This window comes from Aquarana catesbeiana, linkage group LG01 (assembly GCF_042186555.1).
Source record: "Aquarana catesbeiana isolate 2022-GZ linkage group LG01, ASM4218655v1, whole genome shotgun sequence".
NCBI classification, from domain to species: domain Eukaryota; kingdom Metazoa; phylum Chordata; class Amphibia; order Anura; family Ranidae; genus Aquarana; species Aquarana catesbeiana.
This window is the reverse complement of record NC_133324.1, coordinates 85,036,256-85,057,160: the sequence shown is the minus strand read 5'-3', so window position 1 is coordinate 85,057,160 and position 20,905 is coordinate 85,036,256. Positions and strand designations below refer to the sequence as shown.

The 20,905-nt window shown below is 43.7% G+C and overlaps 1 protein-coding gene across 1 annotated transcript in view; it reads left to right on the top strand.

Moving 5' to 3' along the window:
• The first annotated feature begins 210 nt into the window (after positions 1–210).
• The window catches only part of LOC141132590 (UDP-glucuronosyltransferase 3A1-like), a 34,100-nt gene continuing 13,405 nt past the window's right edge, over positions 211–20,905 (top strand). The window contains exons 1-2 of the mRNA XM_073621173.1: positions 211–388; positions 3,531–3,632. Of these exons, the coding sequence (XP_073477274.1) occupies positions 292–388; positions 3,531–3,632 (199 nt within the window). The 5' untranslated portion in view covers positions 211–291. The remainder of the gene's footprint in view (positions 389–3,530; positions 3,633–20,905) is intronic.

Below are 20,905 nucleotides of genomic sequence, written 5' to 3'. Positions count from 1 at the left end.
TGAATGGTTCAACATTCATGCCACAAGCATGTTTTGTTACCCAACAGAAAAATATATTTCTTTACAACTTCAGACTTTATACTGTGAAAAACAACATTTATCTATATAGCTCAGTGCTTTCTTCTAGAACACATTTAATTTGGCACAGTTGTACTGTTGGACTTATCCTTCAATGGCATGAAGCCAGAAAGGGTGTGACTAGTATTCTGACCCCAGCCAGTCTCAGTCCGGTCAATGACCCCTGTACACACAGAGTAGAAATGATTCTGCTCCTTCTGATACCTCTCTACAATGGCTACATGTAAGAAGCAGACTGCATTCCTTCTGTTCTTTGCACTGCAATTCCTCTGTATTCCTGGAGCCAAAATCCTGACAATCTGCTTCAATGGTGAGTCCTTTCCCTTATTTTCTTTTTACGCTTACAGTGTAACATTTGTTCATTTTTAGATAAGCCTACATTCCTGAATTACCAAGAAACTAAATTCACTTCTGTCTTGCCCATACTTTTTTGTTGCCAACATCATGCATTTTGTATTGTGACATTGCTGAGTACATTGGGGGGGGGGGGGGGGGGATTTACTAAAACTGGATCAGACGGAATCTGGAGCAGCTGTGCATAGTAACCAATAGGGATGAGCTTCGAGTTCGACTCGAACATTGGCTGTTCGCCAGTTCACTGAACAGCGAACAATTTGGGGTGTTCGTGGCAAATTCGAAAGCCGCGGAACACCCTTTAAAAGTCTATGGGAGAAATCAAAAGTGCTAATTTTAAAGGCTTATATGCATGGTATTGTCATAAAAAGTGTTTGGGGACCTGGGTCCTGCCCCAGGGGACATGGATCAATGCAAAAAAAAATTTTAAAAATGGCCGTTTTTTCGGGAGCAGTGATTTTAATAATGCTTAAAGTGAAACAATAAAAGTGTAATATTCCTTTAAATTTCGTACCTGGGGGGGTGTCTATAGTATGCCTGTAAAGGGGTGCATGTTTCCCATGTTTAGAACAGTCTGACAGCCAAATGACATTTCAAAAGAAAAAAAGTCATTTAAAACTACTCGCGGCAATTAATGAATTGCCGGTCCGACAATACACATAAAAGTTCATTGATAAAAACGGCGTGGGAATTCCCCACAGGGGAACCCCGAACCAAAATTTAAAAAAAAATGACGTGGGGGTTCCCCTAAATTCCATACCAGGCCCCTCAGGTCTGGTATGGATATTAAGGGGAACCCCGGCCAAAATTTTTTTTAAAAATGGCGTGGGGTCCCTCCAAAAATCCATACCAGACCCTTATCCGAGCACGCAACCTGGCAGGCCACAGGAAAAGAGGGGGGGGATGAGAGAGCGCCCCCCCTCCTGAACCGTACAGGGCCACATGCCCTCAACATTGGGAGGGTGCTTTGGGGTAGCCCCCCAAAACACCTTGTCCCTCATCCCCACAACCCTTGCCCGGTGGTTGTGGGGGTCTGCGGGCTGGGGGCTTATCGGAATATGGAAGCCCCCTTTAACCAGGAGACCCCCATATCCCGGCCCTCCCTCCTGTGTGAAATGGTAAGGGGGTACAAAAGTACCCCTATCATTTCACAAAAAAAGTGTCAAAAATGTTAAAAATGACAAGAGACGGTTTTTGACAATTCCTGTATTTAAATGCTTCTCCTTTCTTCTATCTTCTTTCGTCTATCTTCTATCTTCCTTCGGTTTCTTCCTCCATCTTCTTCTTCTTCTGGTTCTTCTGGTTCTTCTGGTTCTTCACCGGCGGACTGTGTGAATGCAAGGCAAACTTGAGCAGAATCCCGTCGGAAAAGCCATCATATCTTTTTTCCGGTGAGAAGTCCGATCGTGTGTACGCAGCATTAGAGGGCCGGGGGACTGCTTACACCTAGGTAAGTATGCATCTTAAAAAAAAAACCATACATCTCTTTTACAGTTCCTCCATTTATGTGACTCTAAGGCTCGGTTCACACCCATGTGTTTTTTGGTGCTTTTTAGCAGAAACGCATGACAGACCATTTAGCATGGTTTCATATTGGACACATTCACGTTTATGCATTTTTCAGCCATTACGTTTATGGAATGGATTAAGGACTTTTTTTAAATGCAAAACTGCTTTTTTTGCTTTTTTGGTTCCATAGACTTCAATGAAGAATCTGCAGAAAAGCATGTAGTGCGGTTTTTGAATCTGCCCAACATCAAATTGGCCAAGAAAAAAAAGCATAAAAAACGCAAATCGCACAGCAAAATGCACTGTAGAATGCACCAATCGCAAATTGCATAGATGTCATTCGAGCCTTAGTACTAAAGTAATTTGATCAACAATTGGGCCAGGCAAATAGTATTTTTCCAAAGAGAGTTCTGTAATAACAAGATATGAACTCCAAAAAAAGTGTTTCACATATTTATTGTAAAGACTGAGTGACATAAGCCATAATGCCAAAGTTTCAAAGCCTTGCAGGGTCCCTTCCTCAAGGTGACACAGAGAGCCCGCAAGGCCCCCGAAACATTGATATTGTTCATCACCATGTGTGATGGACCCCCGTACTCAAGATGTCCGCTGTAAATGCTTCCTCTGTCCTGTACCACACAATCCAAGACCCCTTAGCTTTCCCATTCACTAGTCGTAGCTCAGTGTGGGGTAAAACATCAGACCACACCAGTCTTGGAGAACATCAAGAAAAGCCTTTTATTTGAGATCTCACACAAATATATACAGCAGGATGACTAAAACCTAACCTAATTAACATGAGCTAATTATCTAATCCTTTAGACAGCCTAGGTGACTAAGAGGCATGACCTTTAGGACAGACTTGACGTCTTTTAGCTCAGAAGACACAATCAACATTATCATAAATTAACACAGATCTCCTTAATACAATTGCAGGGTTAATTAGCACAAACAACAATGGATGAAATACTCTTAGAAGCTGTGGCAAGCCAGACTAGACTCATTTACATTATAGAAGACAACAGACAGGTGGCTGGAGTTGATGACATTAGCATCTAATAGTATGTGTCCCAACAGTATGAATCAGTCACTATTTCCAATATAGCACATACAGGGTTCCCAGAATCTGTGTGTCCCGGGGGGATATGGACCTGAATCCAAAGCAACACCACCTCAAGGGTCCCCAGGCACACAGCTCACAAAGAGCACCGTTCCCCCAAATGCCAGGGCCCACGATCGGTAGGCAAGAGGCTAGCATTCAGTCCCTTCCAAAAGCCTCTGTCCTGGCTAGGTCTGTCACACCATGTCTTTGTCATATGTCTGTGATACACATTTATCTGGAGTTCCGATGACTTTGTATCTTTCTGTTCTGGCATGAAGCCATCTTCTGTATTCACTTTGAGCACCCACTGAACATTTATAGGTCCAGCACTGCATAGAGCACAACTTTAATTGACAACACTCTCTATTTTTCTCTGTAGAATAATTTTTTTCAGGTTTGCATTGTTGTCTTCTTTGCTGAGATTTCTCCAATGGTAGTCCAGTGATATCAGCGACACATTCTGTATTTTCATTGCTTGTGTTTCCAGGTGGGAGTCATTACCTCCTGATGGATGAGATCTCCCGGATCCTCCAGAACGATGGGCATGAAGTAAGACTGTTCTTGCAGAACGGGGAAAGAATGCCTCCAGGTGATTGTATTGTAGAATTATCAGAACCTCTGATAGTTACAGATGGAAAAATATTGAAAAAAATAAAAAAGTGTACACACCCAAAAGCTACTTCCTTATAAATTAATTATATCCATGTCAAAGGCTCACATTGGCTGTGCAGTTAAGGTACCCATACAATCTGGGACCTGGTATACAGCACAGGCTGGAACACAAAGACAGGTGAGAGCCTCAGCATCTGGTACTTGGTCACAGCATACCACATTGCATGCAAAATTTAGCCACCTTTGCATTATGACTGTGGATTTCTTCCACCATGATATGGCCCCTGGTTAATATTTGGTAGCTGGCATCTCTCCTCCTGCATTACTGACTGGCATATGACATGTTATGTCTATGCAGGGGTGTCCCGTCCATTAAGGGCGCACGAGCGCCGCCCCCTCTCTCCAGCCACCCTCTCTATAACCAATGGATAGATTCATGCATATCATGAATCTATCCATGGTCACCATTGCCACCCCCTATTCAGGTGTCTGGCACCTTTTCGGACGCCTGGCGCCTGAATTACAGTGGCGGGGGTGTTTTTTTGAAGCACCTGATTAGAGCCATAGGCTCTAATAGGCTTCAAAAATATTTGATTTTCTAACACTGATCCGTCTATCCGCCAATCATGTAGCCCGGGTCTAATACCTGTTACCAGATTGACTGAAGGCAGAGGCTCTCCGATTGGATGCCTAGCAAAACAGAACAACAGAGGAGGGGGAAGCATGGACCACACAAGAGCCGTCCATATTTCGCCGCCGCCACCTGCTGTCTGACCCGCCACTAAGATGGGGTAAGTGCCGGGTGGGCGGGGGTCAGAGTGGCGGCATTTGATGGGCACAACTGGTGGCATTTGATGGGTACGAGTAGCTGCATATGATAGGCACAAGTGGTGGCATTTGATGGGCACAACTGGTGGCATTTGATGGGTACGAGTGGCTGCATATGATAGGCACAAGTGGCGGCATTTGATGGGCAAGAGTGGCTGCATATGATGGACACAATGGCTGCATATTATGGGCACAGTGGCTGCATATGATGGGGAAAGTGGCTGCAATTGATGGCACAGTGGCTGCATTTGATGGGCACAAGTGGCTGCATATGACGTGCACAAGTGGCTGCATTTGATGGGCACCAGTGGCTGCATTTGATGGGCACAAGTGGCTGCATTTGATGGGTACGAGTGGCTGCATATGATAGGTACAAGTGGTGGCATTTAATGGGCAAGAGTGGCTGCATATGATGGGCAAGAGTGGCTGCATATGATGGCACAGTGGCTGCATATGATGGCACAGTGGCTGCATATGATGGGCACAATGGCTGCATATTATGGGCACAGTGGCTGCATATGATGGGGAAAGTGGCTGTAATTGATGGCACAGTGGCCGCATTTGATGGGCACAAGTGGCTGCATATGATGTGCACAAGTGGCTGCATTTGATGGGCACCAGTGGCTGCATTTGATGGGCACAAGTGGCTGCATTTGATGGGCACAAATTGCTGCATATGATGGGCACAAGTGGCTGTATATGATGGACACGGAATATGCATATGATGGGCACAATGGCTGTAATTGATGGCACAGTGGCTACATTTGATGGGCACAATGGCTGCATTTGATGGGCACAGTGAGGCTGCAATTGATCAATTGATGGTTTTTATTCTTCAGTTTGTTTGCGCCCCTGTTAGGGAAATAATTCACCGTCTCAGACCGTCCTCGGGCATCAAGGTAATATTTATTGCATATGCAAGAGAAATGAATTGCATTACATATTCATGCTGTCATCGTCATTTCTGAAGAGAATACTGTGGTACATGTCTTTTTTATAAGCCCTGGACACCCCCTTTCCTGTCTTAAAATGCCCAGTCTCATGTATTTTCAACTTTATTCTAGACACAACAGGAAAGGTGGAAGTGTCTGTTACAGACTGTTATCTTCATCTAACAATGGTTACAGGATACTGACTTGAAAACTCCCCAAGCCAACACAAAAATACAGGATATATTCAAAAAACTGCACATCTAAGCTAAAATAGTGCTGACTCCATTTCATTACTAGTCTTTAGCTTAATCCTAGATTCATAGCTAATTTCTAGGCCATGATAAACAAAATGGCGTCTTTCATAACTGACATTTAAAGTATAATTTCTCTAACATCTCCCCCCTTTTATACTAATAATGTCAATACTTCAAATATCCAGGTTCTTTTATTTTTTTACCAGGTATTATCATTTAGACAGATGAGTCCTTAGCGAGAGTTGTAAATTCATCATCAGGTTCCGAGTATAGTTCCGTGTCGCTCTGGAGTTGCATAGTTTTTGTTAAAGATGTGTCAATCAGTCTTTGAAGAATTCCCCTAATACAGGGAATGCAGCAACATCCACACAATGTAAGAACTGCGGCTGCCATGACAATAGAGATAAGCAAACTTTTTACAAGATCACCCCATTTACCAAACCATTTTTCAAAGAGTCTCATCAGGGGGTTCTCTACACCAGAGTTCTCAGCTAATTCTTCAGATAGCATTTGTAGGCCTTGTAAGGCCTTGGTGATACTTTCATCAGGTGCCGTATTGTTTGGAATAAAAGTGCAGCAGAAGGTGCCGAACATTTTGCATACCCAGCCCCTTTCTGCCAGCAACATATCCAACGCTATACGGTTCTGCCACGCTGTCAAAGAGGTGGCGTCCAATTGTGCTGCTATGCCTTTGATAGCATCTCTGGTGTAATTCACAAACCTCTGCTGGTTGGAGTAGATGTAGTTTATCCAGTCGACCTTCTTGTTGGGCTGGACTCATATGAAGAGTAAGGTGAGTCCTGCTGTTATTTCATTCTGTGCTTTAAGTTCATCTGGAACTCCTCGTGGAACACCTATTTCGTCTATATACACTCGGTTGTCAAATGATCCTTGTGGTGTTTCTCACTTAATTCGTTTAAAAAGTATTTACCTGGTAGTTTCATTGATTTATCACTCATAGGAACTATATAAAAGGGAAACAGCAATCGGGTAAGGGCACAACTACCCTCCCATCTAGGTGGTAGTCTGGGCCTTAGTCTCTTATCTCCACACAAACACCAAACATCAGCCAATTGCTGTTTTTGTTCCTGAAACCATTTTAGTTGGTACTTAATGTCTGTAGTAAGGGTTCTAGTTGCACAGTATTCAGGGGATAGGGTGCCAACATTTGTACCATTGCTGTCATTGTTAGAGAAACAAGTAAAATTTCCTGGTAATGCTTGTACTGATGGGGGTATACTTTGCATTTTAGTCTTAGGGTAGCTCTTTTTCTCATTTACACATTCTGACCCAGTAATATTTTATGAAAACATTCTTATTATACAAGTCAAGTCTATTTCCTCTTCAGGGAGAGGAACGGTGGCTAGTTGTGGAATATAATAAGGTTTACCATACAGCATTTCATACGGTGTTAGTCCTTTAGCAGTAGGGGTAATGCTTATACTCAACAATGCCACTGGCAAACACTAAACCCAACAATTTTCTTAGTTTACTCTTTAAGGTACCATTGTGTCTCTCCACTGTGCCCACAGATTGTGGGTGGTAGACACAGTGTTTTTTTTTTTTTTTAGGTCAATATTGTACCATTTACCAATTTGTTGTATTCGGTTTACAAAATGGGAGCCGTTGTCACTGTACATCACAGAGGGGATCCCATGAAATACTTTGGCTACTGACTGCCCATTTGGGTGTGTCAGGAAAAGCTTCCGCCCACTTTATAAACAACAATAATCATAAAATCCATGCATATCGTGTGAAAGGGATAAGAGGGTTGTGGGAAATGACCTCTTAAGGGTCTTAGGGCACCTTGAGCATGGTATCTGGTACAAAGCGGACATGTGAGGCAAAAATTTCTAGAGTCGTTCGTAAACCCATATGTTGTGAACACCTTATTGATCACCTGCACCATCCCTCCTTTTGAGATATGGGCTTGCCCATGGCTCAGTAACGCAGCATATCTAAACAGTGATGTAGGTAAGATGGGTTTACCTTCTGTACTTGGATATATACCATTGACCAGCGTTGCCCCTTTAGATAACCACTTTTGTTTTTCACCTGCCGGTGATGTTTTCTGCATTTCTGATAACCATGTTTTATCAATAGCTTTCCGTACCTCATCATTTTCTTGGGGACCTGTATAGTATATGTGTGTTTTTTTGCGGTCCTGTAGCAGCTTCCCTTGCGGTTTTGTCTGTTAGTGCATTTCCTAGAGTAATTGGATCTGTTCCCTTTCTGTGTGCTGTACATTTACAAATAGCCACTTGTGTTGGTTTTTGTACATTTTCTAGAAGGGCCAGGATAAGATCTCTATGTGAGATTGGTTTACCTGTGGACGTAATCATATCCCTATTTTTCCATTGTTGGGCAAATATGTGTATAGTAGAAAAAGCGTATTGGCTGTCTGTATAAATATTTATTTTCTTCCCTTCCCCTAGACTACAGGCCCTGGATAGGGAAATAATTTCAGCTTGTTGTGTAGAGTAGGAACTGGGAAGGGGTCTGGCTTCAATGACCTGGTCATGTGTTACTATAGCGTATGCCGTTTGATTTACCCCTTTATCGTCCTTTTTACAAGACCCATCAACACAAAAGGTAATGTCAGCATCTAGAAAGGGAACATCCGTGAGATCCTTCCTTACAATCTACAATCTGATAAAAGGTTTTACTGTAATTGGGAAGGCTAAACATATAGGAACCCACAATGAGGTGCTTTACCTTCGTAAATGCATCCTCTGCTTCCACATTTCACTGAATGGAATCTTTTGCAGCCATTAGTGAACCATAGATGAGATCAGAAAGAGGCTCCACCTCCGTAGCATAATTTGCTATCCATGCTCTACAGACATTGGCCATGCCAAGAAATGACATCATTTCTTTTTTGGTATGTGATTTGGGGACTTGAAGGATGGCCTCTTTTCGGATCTCATGCAAAAGTCTACCTTCTTGAGATAAAAATGTAACCCAGGTATTTCACCTTTTCTTTCCACAGTTGTAATTTGTCTTTGCTGACCTTTTGACCTTGGTCTGCAAGGAAATGCATCAGAACCATGGTAATTTTACATACATTTCTATCAGAATGTCATCCACATACAAGAGAATTTAACTCACACTGGGAGGTACAAACGGAGACAAATTATTGGACATTCTTTGTGAGAAGGTAGTTGGACTTTCACAATATCCCGGGGATAACCTAGTGTATGTGTACCTTTTCATTTTTTTTCACACAGCCGATGGGCTCTGAGACCTCCCTCCACTGGTACGACAGAAATATCAAGAGCGTGCAACATGTCTCTACCCAACAAATTAACAGAACATTTAGTCAAAATGACAATTTTACACTGATCCTTTTTACCTGTCTGTGGATCTTCCACAGTAAGGCCTTCAGACATGACCTCCTGGTGCATCAACCCATTTTGCAGATTTTACATATACTACACCTTTTTCTTTACCTTTTTCATATCCAGCGGGTGTATTAGGGTCCTACAAGCCCCAGTATCACAGAGAAATGTTAGCCATCTACCCTTCACAACCAAGATTATTTCTGACTTGACTTTAGCATGCAAACAAGTTTGAACAGTGCACACATCCAAAATTTCAGATTCTTTCTCATCATTTTCTTCTGTATCTCTCTCTCTGCAGACATACCAACATCTTCTAGTCATGCTTCTTCCTCTCTGTTTGACCTACATTCTTTTGCCAAGTGACCTCTTTTACCTCACAGGAAACACTCCCCTCTCTTCTTTTTCCCCTCATAGTCCTGAATGCAAGGCCTTGTTCAGGTGTTTCCCATCCTTCTGTTCTCCTTCTCAATGACATACACATCATTACCTTCACCTACCATAAGCACTTTCCCTTTCTTTACTCTCTTTTTTGATTGGAAGTGCCGCTCAGCATGCCTTGCATACTCAATTAGCTCCTGAAGTCTGCAGATCCTATAGTTGATCATGTGTTTGGTAACAAACTTGATATAGGGGCAAGCAGCCCCTTCAAGATTGCATCCTTTAGCTGTTGCTCATATGGGCTATCGTTTACTTGATTTACTGGGACTTCTATTCCTGAGTGATTATTGAAAATCTCCCTCATCCTAACAATGAAATTGTCCACTGTTTCCTCTTCTCCCTGCACACACTGATTTATAATGGACCAGTCGGCTCGACATATCCATCTATTCTCTATCCTTGTTATAAGAGCATTTCTCCTGTTTTCTAGTGCTGCATCATCATGAGGCAACACAACTCCCTAATTGTTTAATCCACTCCAATCTTCCACTACATGATGCCATTCGGGACCCAGGATCTGTCTGATGACCTGCTCTATTTCCCTCCCATTAAGATGATAGTTAGCAATCATTCCCATGATACCATCCCTGATTTGAGCTATGTTAACCTTGGGATGTGGTACCCCTTCAGTAGTTTTTTTAACATCCTCAGGGGTCCAGGGGCGATATACCATCATAGTGTTGGGGACTACTATACTTCCTACATTTTGTCCTGCCCTAGGGTTGGGAACTTCAATTAGTGGAAAGTCTTCCTCTCCACATTCTGTTTGTTCCCCAACTGAGGGGGGTATCAATTGGTTCACCAGGTCCCCGAAAAATTTTGTAATAGTTGCTGTAAAGGGGGACTCCTCTGGACAGCAAGAGTCATCTTGAGAGGGGTTTAGCTGCAGCCATAGGAGAATCGGTTGCATCTGCGGGTGACCCAGGTGACCACGGGGGAACAACAAACAGTGGAGAGTCAGGTTGCATTTGGTTTGTTACGTTTTGTTCAGTCAATACTTGCTGAACTAAACTTCAGAGGACAGTCATATTATTGTCCTCCTCTTTGTTCAAAAACATAGTCTTTTTATGGTTTTCTGAATTTAACCTATGGTTAGCCTCCTCAAGCCATTTCTTTGCCTGGGGAAGGCCTAATTTCTTCTGTTTTCTTACTTTCATGCCGGCATTATTTTTAAGCTTTCTACACAGTATTACACAATAATCCTTATTTAAAAATGCATCAAAATCATACTTTGTTTTCAAACATTTTAGGAAATGTCACATTCTCTTTGTCTAGACTACACATATACTTAGCATCTTCATTCATACTAACAGATTTTCCATGGATCATACCTATTTTGTTTATCGTACACACGGAGCTCTTTTTTTGTTAATGTCTTCTCACAATGACACAACACACGCACACAGTATCTTATCACTTGCAATCACTCACAGACTTTCTAGTCATGACATATCACTTCTAGATTACTGATCTTGTGTATTGCTAAAACACTGGTGTCTTAGAGAATTACAGAATTACAAGGAGACTGAGTTCTCCTGACTGTTCTTTCATCGTTACTTCACTAACTTGTAGAGAGCATTTACAGAATTACAAGAAGACTGAATTCTCCCGACTGTTCTTTCATCCTATCAAAACATTTAATACTTCAGTCCTTGATCCAAGGGTATTTATGTGCCTGCTCAGGATTAATACAACATATGAGGCTGGCATGAACACTGCGGTCCGCCAAATGTCCTCTGTTTGATACCTGGAAATCTATCAGGCCACACCCTTGTATCAACGGGGGGGGGTTCTTTATCTGGAAGTATTTTTGATCCAAGGCTATTTATATGCCTGGAAAGCTATCAGGCCACACCCTTGTATCAACGGGGGGTTCTTTAGGTTTTGATCCCCAAGGGATTTTCTGCAGTTTACAAGGCTGCCTGGATATCTAAGATCCAATCGACAAATTTCCTTTATCTGCACCCGGATATTAGTATGGGACCATACCCCTATATTAAATGACAATTAACCAGAAGAAACAAACAAGAACACACAAAGAGAGAACACCCGCAGTGCTCGACTGCCGCCAGGTCGCCCTGAGCGCGTCTCCCCAAAACGCGGGCTAGTCACTAGGTCTGCCCATCCATGATGGCCACAGACAGATCTATACGGGGAATACGTGACCACTTATTTCCCCTCAACAAGAGTAAAGCAGATAGGACAGAAATAGATAAACATTCGATCAATCTCTATATTGTATGTATGTATTCAAATTCCTTATTCATCAAATTCCTAATCAAGTCTAACACAAAAGGTTTATAATAAAATAAAAATAAAAATCTTACCTTGTCCCGAGAGCGGTCTCTTGTGCTGATCTGGTAAGTCGCTGCCCGGGAGGCACTAGTTCAGCGGACCGGCCTCTTTTTAACGTCTAATTTGAGACGGAGGACTTACAGTTTTTCCGTACGGTCATCGGTCACTGAGTTGGCCAGTGCGTCTCGGGGGAAATTGGACTCCCAGCTCGGAGGACCAAATTGTTAGGGAAATAATTCACCGTCTCAGACCGTCCTCGGGCATCAAGGTAATATTTTTTGCATATGCAAGAGAAATGAATTGCATTACATGTTCATGCTGTCATTGTCATTTCTGAAGAGAATACTGTGGTACATGTCTTTTTTATAAGCCCTGGACACCCCCCTTTCCTGTCTTAAAATGCCCAGTCTCATGTATTTTCAACTTTTTTCTGGACACAACAGGAAAGGTGGAAGTGTCTGTTACAGACTGTTATCTTCATCTAACAATGGTTACAGGATACTGACTTGAAAACTCCCCAAGCCAACACAAAAATACAGGATATATTCAAAAAACTGCACATCTTTAGCTTAATCCTAGATTCATAGCTAATTTCTAGGCCATGATAAACAAAATGGCGTCTTTCATAACTGACATTTAAAGTATAATTTCTCTAACAGCCCCCCCCCCAAAAAAAAAATTTAGCGCACCAGCCGCCACTGTGTCTATGTATCTTCACAAAGCACTATATATATACCATCTGGTGATTTTGTTCATCATACACGCATCCTGCATGCAGTTGCTCATCCATCCACCCACACATCCACTCAAGAGTGTAACCTGCAGCAATTCCATGGCATCATGACTCACTCACTCACCCACTCTGACCCAATAACAGTGATCACTGTATTAGCTGTACTATCTTATGGACTGTAGGCTATATACACCATTGTGTGGTTACTGAGTAGCTCAGCTTTGCAGTATGAGACACGGTTTTGCAGCTGAAAATTTCACATGTTTAGCTCTCGGTGACAGACCATCAGGGTTCCTGTTGAGCTATTCATGAGCACTTTATTCATCCATTGAGGTTTTAGGGTAGAGTGCCATCTAGTCCATAGTCTATGCAGGTCATCTGATCATTAGGAACATGCAGGTGCTTTCGTCAAAGGGGTTTTGGGGGTATTTAGGGGACACCTTTGCCCCAGCTCCTTTTGGGAGGATCTCTTGATCGGTCATTTAGGGAGGGATTGAGGTGTAGGGTGTGTGTGGGCCCACGGGTAGGGGGGAGGGGCGGCTCTTCTGGGGTGAGCATGGGTAGGGAAGGGGGGACCTGGGACTTGTGATGCTGTTACCTTTGACATGGCTATAATAAATTTAGGAGGAAGAAGCCTTTGGATGTGTACACGTTTTTTGTTTTTAGTATTTTTTGCATGTTGGCTTCTATGATTACAGCCACCCTACATGCCAGGGCAGAGCCGCTGTTTGAAATCATGGGGCCCCCATACAGCCTTCCTGATGCCCCCCCCCAATCCTGCCCACACACCACCCACCCTCCCCCCCTTTTCGGGATGCAGTGGAGCAGCGGCACTGACTTTATCTGCTAACACCCCAAAAATGAAAGAAAAGTCCCTCTTCTGCTCCCACCTCGTGGGCCCCTCTGACCTGATGGGGCCCAGGAAATTGTAATTTAAGCCCCAGTAAGCAAGTAGGGTGTGGTCTAGTAAAGTCTATTTATTTATTTAAGTAGAAATGAACAATAAAGCTGCCCCAGGCCCCCCTGCTTAGCTGATGAGGCCTGGGCCCAGTACAACAGGACTGGGTTGTACTGCCTTATCAGCGGCCCTGTGCCAGGGTAGCACCTCCTCAATATTAATACTTTGTGAGGCTCCCAAGAACAATTTTTTGGTGTGTAATTACTGATGGAGTCAGATAAATGTTTAGCATTATGAAAACAACTTATCAAAAGTTATATAAAGCCCAATTCTCCTTGGCGCATTGTTTGCCATGAGTGATGGTTCATGTTGTTGTTTATATGTTGCTAACCAGAGCCTATATTTTTAAACTCATTGTACATTTGAATTAATTTTTTTGAATTAATAAATAAAAGATCTTTAACTACATATAGTTACATAGTAGGTGAGGTTGAAAAAAGACACAAGTCCATCAAGTCCAACCTATGTGTGTGATTATGTGTCAGTATTACATTACATATCCCTGTATGTTGCGCTCATTCAGGTGATTATCTAATAGTTTCTTGAAGCTATCAATGCTCCCCGCTGAGACCACCGCCTGTGGAAGGGAATTCCACATCCTTGCCGCTCTTACAGTAAAGAACCCTCTACGTAGTTTAAGGTTAAACCTCTTTTCCTCTAATTGTAATGAGTGGCCACGAGTCTTATTAAACTCTCTTCTGCGAAAAAGTTTTATCCCTATTGTGGGGTCACCAGTACAGTATTTGTAAATTGAAATCATATCCCCTCTCAAGCGTCTCTTCTCCAGAGAGAATAAGTTCAGTGCTCGCAACCTTTCCTCATAACTAAGATCCTCCAGACCCTTTATTAGCTTTGTTGCCCTTCTTTGTACTCGCTCCATTTCCAGTACGTCCCTCCTGAGGACTGGTGCCCAGAACTGGACAGCATACTCCAGGTGCGGCCGGACCAGAGTCTTGTAGAGTGGGAGAATTATCGTTTTATCTCTGGAGTTGATCCCCCTTTTAATGAATGCCAATATTCTGTTTGCTTTATTAGCAGCAGCTTGGCATTGCATGCCATTGCTGAGCCTATCATCTACTAGGACACCCAGGTCCTTTTCCATCCTAGATTCCCCCAGAGGTTCTCCCCCCAGTGTATAGATTGCATTCATATTTTTGCCACCCAAATGCATTATTTTACATTTCTCTACATTGAACCTCATTTGCCATGTAGTCGCCCACCCCATTAATTTGTTCAGGTCTTTTTGCAAGATTTCCACATCCTGCGGAGAAGTTATTGCCCTGCTTAGCTTAGTATCGTCCGCAAATACAGAGATTGAACTGTTTATCCCATCCTCCAGGTCGTTTATGAACAAATTAAATAGCATTGGTCCCAGCACAGAACCCTGGGGAACCCCACTACCCACCCCTGACCATTTGTGGTGTGAAAGTTGCTTGCTGTGTTCCTAATATGCCCTCCTAATTGATTAATTGCCAGATTCCATCCACACCCAACACAGTATATAACAAGGCCTTCTTTACGGGGGAGCACATACAGGGGGCTGCACATACAGGGGGTTCTTTCAAAGAAGTGGGGTTCTGAAAAAAAGTGACACTTCTGCTCTTGCACTTCAGCGATTTGCACAAAGCTAACCATAGCAGATTGCAGGTGATCTCATTTTCATATTATCTCACCTTCTCTGAAACATGCTCTCTTTACCTCTCCTCCTCTTCACAATTGCAGCCTCTCTCCTCAAGCTCTCTTCTCTACATCCCTCTGCTCCACCACACAATCTGTACATATCACCCTCACTTCTCCCCTCCCGCTACTACTGCACTCATCACCTCTTTCTAACTCTAAGCCCACTTGCTAACATACCCCCCAGGATACTAAAGCATGTCCCCTCATACAAATCATATTCTCATATTACCTCCCTCACTCTTCTGCTTCTCCTAATCGCTGGAGATATTTCCCCAAACCCTGGGCCTCCCTTATTTAACTGTGCCCAACACACCAATCACCATCACCCTACACCCTCTGGCAGTAGTCGCAATCTACACAATTTAGTCTCCATTCCTCTTCTTCCCAACGCCAGCCTCCCTCTCTCCTGTGCCCTCTGGAACGCCCGCTCTGTCTGCAACAAACTCACTGCTGTTCATGACCTCTTTGTCACTAATTCCTTTAATCTACTTGCTCTCACCGAAACCTGGCTCCACGAATATGACACCCCTTCTCCTGCTTCCCTCTCCCAGGGTGGCCTTCACTGGACTCACTCCCCTAGGCCTAATGGACGCAAGGGAGGTGGAGTGGGATTCCTCCTATCCCTCCAGAGCACCTTCCAGGTTATTCACCCTCCTCCCTCTTTTTCCCTCTCATCATTTGAAGCCCACTGTATACGTCTATTCTCTCCAACTTCCCTAAGAATTGCTGTGATCTACCGGCCCCCTGGACCATTATCGACTTTCCTTGATGAGTTTTCTGCCTGGCTACCCTACTTTCTCTCTTCGGATATTCCCACAATCCTTCTCGGTGATTTCAACATCCCTGCTAATACAAACACTCCTGCTACTTCTAAACTTCTTAGTCTAACCTCTTCATTTGACCTGAAGCAATGGGTACAGGCTTCTACTCACTCTGATGGCAACACCCTTGACCTTGTATTCTCCTACCTATGCACTCCATGCAACTTCTCAAACAATCCTTTTCCTCTCTCGGACCACCACCTTATTAGTTTCTCTCTCCCCCTGTCTTCCACCACCTTTCCCTCCAATCGCCTAACCATCACCCGTAGAAACTTTCGCAACTTCAACTCCTGTCTCCTCTATTCTGCTACTGACCACCTCTATGACAAAATCTCTCCCCTGTCCTGCCCCAACCAAGCCATGTCCATCTACAATAAATCTCTGTCCTCCACCCTGGATAAGCTCGCTCCCCTCACTACACGCAGAATCAGGCCTCGACCCCTACAACCCTGGCAAACAGATGACACTAAAATTCTCAAAAAACGTAGTCGCGCTCTTGAGCGTCTGTGGCACAAGACTAATGCCGCGTACACACGGTCGGACTTTACGGCGGACTTTGCCCGGCGGATTTTTCGACGTACTTTCCGACGGACTTTGTGAATGAACGGACTTGCCTACACACAATCCACCAAAGTCCGTCGAATTCGTACGTGATGACGTACGACCGGACTAAAACAAGGAAGTTCATAGCCAGTAGCCAATAGCTGCCCTAGCGTGCCTTTTTGTCCGTCGAACTAGCATACAGACGAGCGGACTTTTCGACCGGACTCGATTTCAACGGATAAATTTTAAACAAGTTTAAAATCTAAGTCCGTCCAACTTTTGAGAAAACAAAGTCCGCTGGAGCCCACACACATCGAATTGTCCGACGAAATCCAGTCCGCCGGGCAAAGTCCGCCGTAAAGTCCGCTCGTGTGTACGCGGCATAAGTCTCTCAAAGACTTCAACCAATACAAATCTGCCCTCCAAATATACTATTCTTTCCTCCACACTGCCAAGCAAACCTATTTTACAACTCTTATTAACACTTTCTCATCCAATCCCTGTAAACTCTTCTCTACCTTCAACTCTCTACTTTGTCCTCCACCGCCTCCACCCACTGACTTACTCACTGCCCAGGAAATCGCTAATCACTTCAAAAACAAGATTGATACAATCCGTGATGAAATCTCTATTCTACAGGTATCTCCCCCAGCTAAGACCCCATGTCAACAACTGACACTCCCCCTATTCAAATCTACTACTACAGATGAAGTTGCTAAACTCCTTTCTATCGCCCACCTAACCACCTGTACCCTGGACCCTATTCCCTCTCAAATGCGACGGTCACCCTCTGACCCCATCCTACACTCTCTAACCCACATCTTCAATCTCCCCCTCACCTCTGGCATCTTCCCCGATGCTCTAAAACATGCACTGGTCACCCCCATACTCAAAAAGCCGTCCTTGGACCCTACCAATCTTAACAACCTACGCCCAATCTCCTTGCTCCCCTTTTCCTCTAAACTCCTTGAACGCCTGGTTTACAACCAACTGAGTGACCACCTCATTAAAAACAACCTTCTTGATCCCCTTCAATCTGGATTTCGCCCTCAACACTCCACAGAAACTGCTCTTTTAAAACTCACAAATGACCTACTAACTGCAAAAACCAATGGACACTATTTTGTACTCCTACTTCTGGATCTTTCAGCTGCCTTTGACACGGTTGACCACCCCCTCCTCTTCAAAAAACTTTACTCCCTCGGTCTCCGTGACTGTGCTCTTCAGTGGCTCTCATCCTACCTATCCCAACGCACCTTCAGTGTCACTTACAATTCTACTTCCTCCACTCCTCTTCCCTTCGCTGTCGGGGTCCCCCAAGGTTCTGTTCTTGGACCTCTTTTATTTTCAATCTACACCTCTTCCCTGGGTCAGCTGATAGCCTCTCACGGCTTTCAATATCATTTCTATGCTGATGACACACAAATCTATCTCTCCACCCCTCAACTCACTCCATCAGTCTCCTCACGCATCACTAACTTACTAACCGACATATCTGTATGGATGTCACACCACTTCCTCAAACTCAACTTGTCCAAAACCGAGCTTATAATATTTCCTCCCCCACATTCCTCTTCCCCCGACTTCTCTGTCAAGAGCAATGGCAAAACCATCCACCCATCCCCACATGTCAGGGTACTAGGTGTTATCCTGGATTCTGAACTCTCCTTTCAGCCCCACATCCAATCACTTTCCAAAGCTTGCCGCCTCAACCTCCGCAACATCTCTAAACTACGTCCCTTTCTAACCAATGAAACCACAAAGCTCCTGATTCACTCCCTGGTTATCTCTCGCCTTGACTACTGCAACTCACTCCTCATTGGCTTACCTTTAAACAGACTATCCCCCCTTCAGTCCATCATGAATGCTGCTGCCAGACTCATCCACCTTACAAACCGCTCAGTGTCTGCTACCCCTCTCTGCCAATCCCTCCATTGGCTACCACTCGCCCAACGAATTAAATTCAAAATACTAACAATAAGTTACAAAGCCATCCACAACTCTGCCCCCAGCTACATCACTAACCTAGTCTCAAAATACCAACCTAATCGCCATCTCCGTTCCTCCCAAGACCTCCTGCTCTCTAGCTCCCTCATCACCTCCTCCCATATCCGCCTCCAGGACTTCTCCCGAGCCTCGCCCATCCTCTGGAATTCCCTACCCCAATCTTTCAGACTGTCTCCAACTTTATCCACTTTTAGGCGATCCCTGAAAACTTTCCTCTTCAGAGAAGCCTATCCTGCCTCCATCTAACAACTGCACTATTTTCTCCATTAGCTCATCCTCCACAGCTATTACCCTTTTGTATCACTTGACCCTCCCTCCTAGATTGTAAGCTCTAATGAGCAGGGCCCTCTGATTCCTCCTGTATTGAATTGTATTGTACTTGTACTGTCTGCCCTAATGTTGTAAAGCGCTGCGTAAACTGTCGGCGCTATATAAATCCTGTATAATAATAATAATAATTCTGAGTACTCCCCATTTATCACCACCCTCTGAACACGCCCTTGTAGCCAGTTTTCAATCCATGTACTCACCCTATGGTCCATGCCAACGCACCTTATTTTGTACAGTAAACGTTTATGGGGAACTGTGTCAAATGCTTTTGCAAAATCCAGATACACCACGTCTACGGGCCTTCCTTTATCTAGATGGCAACTCACCTCCTCATAGAAGGTTAATAGATTGGTTTGGCAAGAACGATTCTTCATGAATCCATGCTGATTACTGCTAATGATATCATTCTTATTACTAAAATCTTGTATATAGTCCCTTATCATCCCCTCCAAGAGTTTACATACTATTGATGTTAGGCTAACTGGTCTGTAATTCCCAGGGATGTTTTTTGGGCCCTTTTTAAATATTGGTGCTACATTGGCTTTTCTCCAATCCCCATCCTTTGTAACCAGATGTCCTTCCTCATTCTTTATGGGGCCAATATGGTCTGTCCTCCCTTTTTTACTGTTTACATACTTAAAGAATTTCTTGGGATTTTTTTTGCTCTCCTCCGCTATGTGTCTTTCATGTTCTATCTTAGCCGTCCTAATTGCACCCTTACATTTCTTATTGCATTCTTTATAAATTCTGAATGCTGAGGATGATCCCTCAACCTTGTATTTTTTGAAGGCCTTCTCCTTTGCTTTTATATGCATTTTTACATTGGAGTTAAGCCATCCAGGATGTTTGTTCGCTCTTTTAAATTTATTACCCAATGGGATACATTGGCTAATGCCCTTATTTAATATGCTCTTAAAGCAAACCCATCTCTCCTCCATATTCTTTGTTCCTAATATTTTATCCCGATTTATGCCTTTTAGCAAGGTTTGTAGTTTAGGGAAGTTGGCTCTTTTGAAATTCAGTGTCTTTGTGTTCCCTTCATGTTTCCTATTTGTGTGATTTATACTGAAACGAATTGACCTGTGATCGCTGTTACCTAAATTGCCCCGTATTTCCACATCTGTGATCAGGTCTGTATTGTTGGTAATCAGTAGATCTAGTAATGTTTTATTTCTAGTTGGTGCGTCTACCATCTGACCCATAAAATTGTCCTGCAAGACATTAAGGAACTGGCGAGCCTTAAATGAATGCGCGGTTCCCTCCGCCCAGTCTATGTCTGGATAATTAAAATCCCCCATTATGATAACACTTCCCATCCTTGCTGCTAATCCAATTTGTGATAGGAGATCCGTCTCCACTTCCTCCCTCAGGTTAGGGGGCCTATAGCATACTCCCAGTATTATTTTCCCCTTAGCTTCATCCCTTTGGAGCTCTACCCATAAAGATTCCACCTCCTCCCTAGCCCCCTCAGTGATGTCATCTCTCACATTTACTTGTACATTATTCTTGATATATAGGCATACCCCTCCCCCTTTTTTACCCTCTCTATCCTTGCGGTATAGGGTATACCCTTGAATGTTTGCCAGCCAATCATGAGAGCTGTTGAACCAGGTCTCTGAAATTCCCACAAAATCCAAATCCTCCTTGTACAACAGTATCTCTAGTTCACCCATCTTGTCCGCCATGCTCCTGGCATTAGTGAACATGCCACATAGTTTAGACCGGTCGCATATTGTCCTCGTATTGGGTGTTTCAAGATTGCAACTAGGACTTGCTACTATACTCACCTTGTGTTTTTGTGCTTTGGTTAACCTACCACTAATGCCCCCAATACTACCCTCTGGAATATCTTCCGCGCTGGCTATCACTGTCTCTGGACCCTCCCCCCCATCGCCTAGTTTAAAAACCCCTCTAACTTTTTGGCCATCTTCATTCCCAGCAGATCTGCACCCTCCTCATTTAGGTGCAGTCCGTCCCTTCTATAGTACCGGTTACCGACTGAGAAGTCGGCCCAGTCCTCCAGGAACCCAAACCCCTCATTACTACACCAGCTCTTCAGCCACTTGTTTACTTCCCTAATCTCCCTCTGC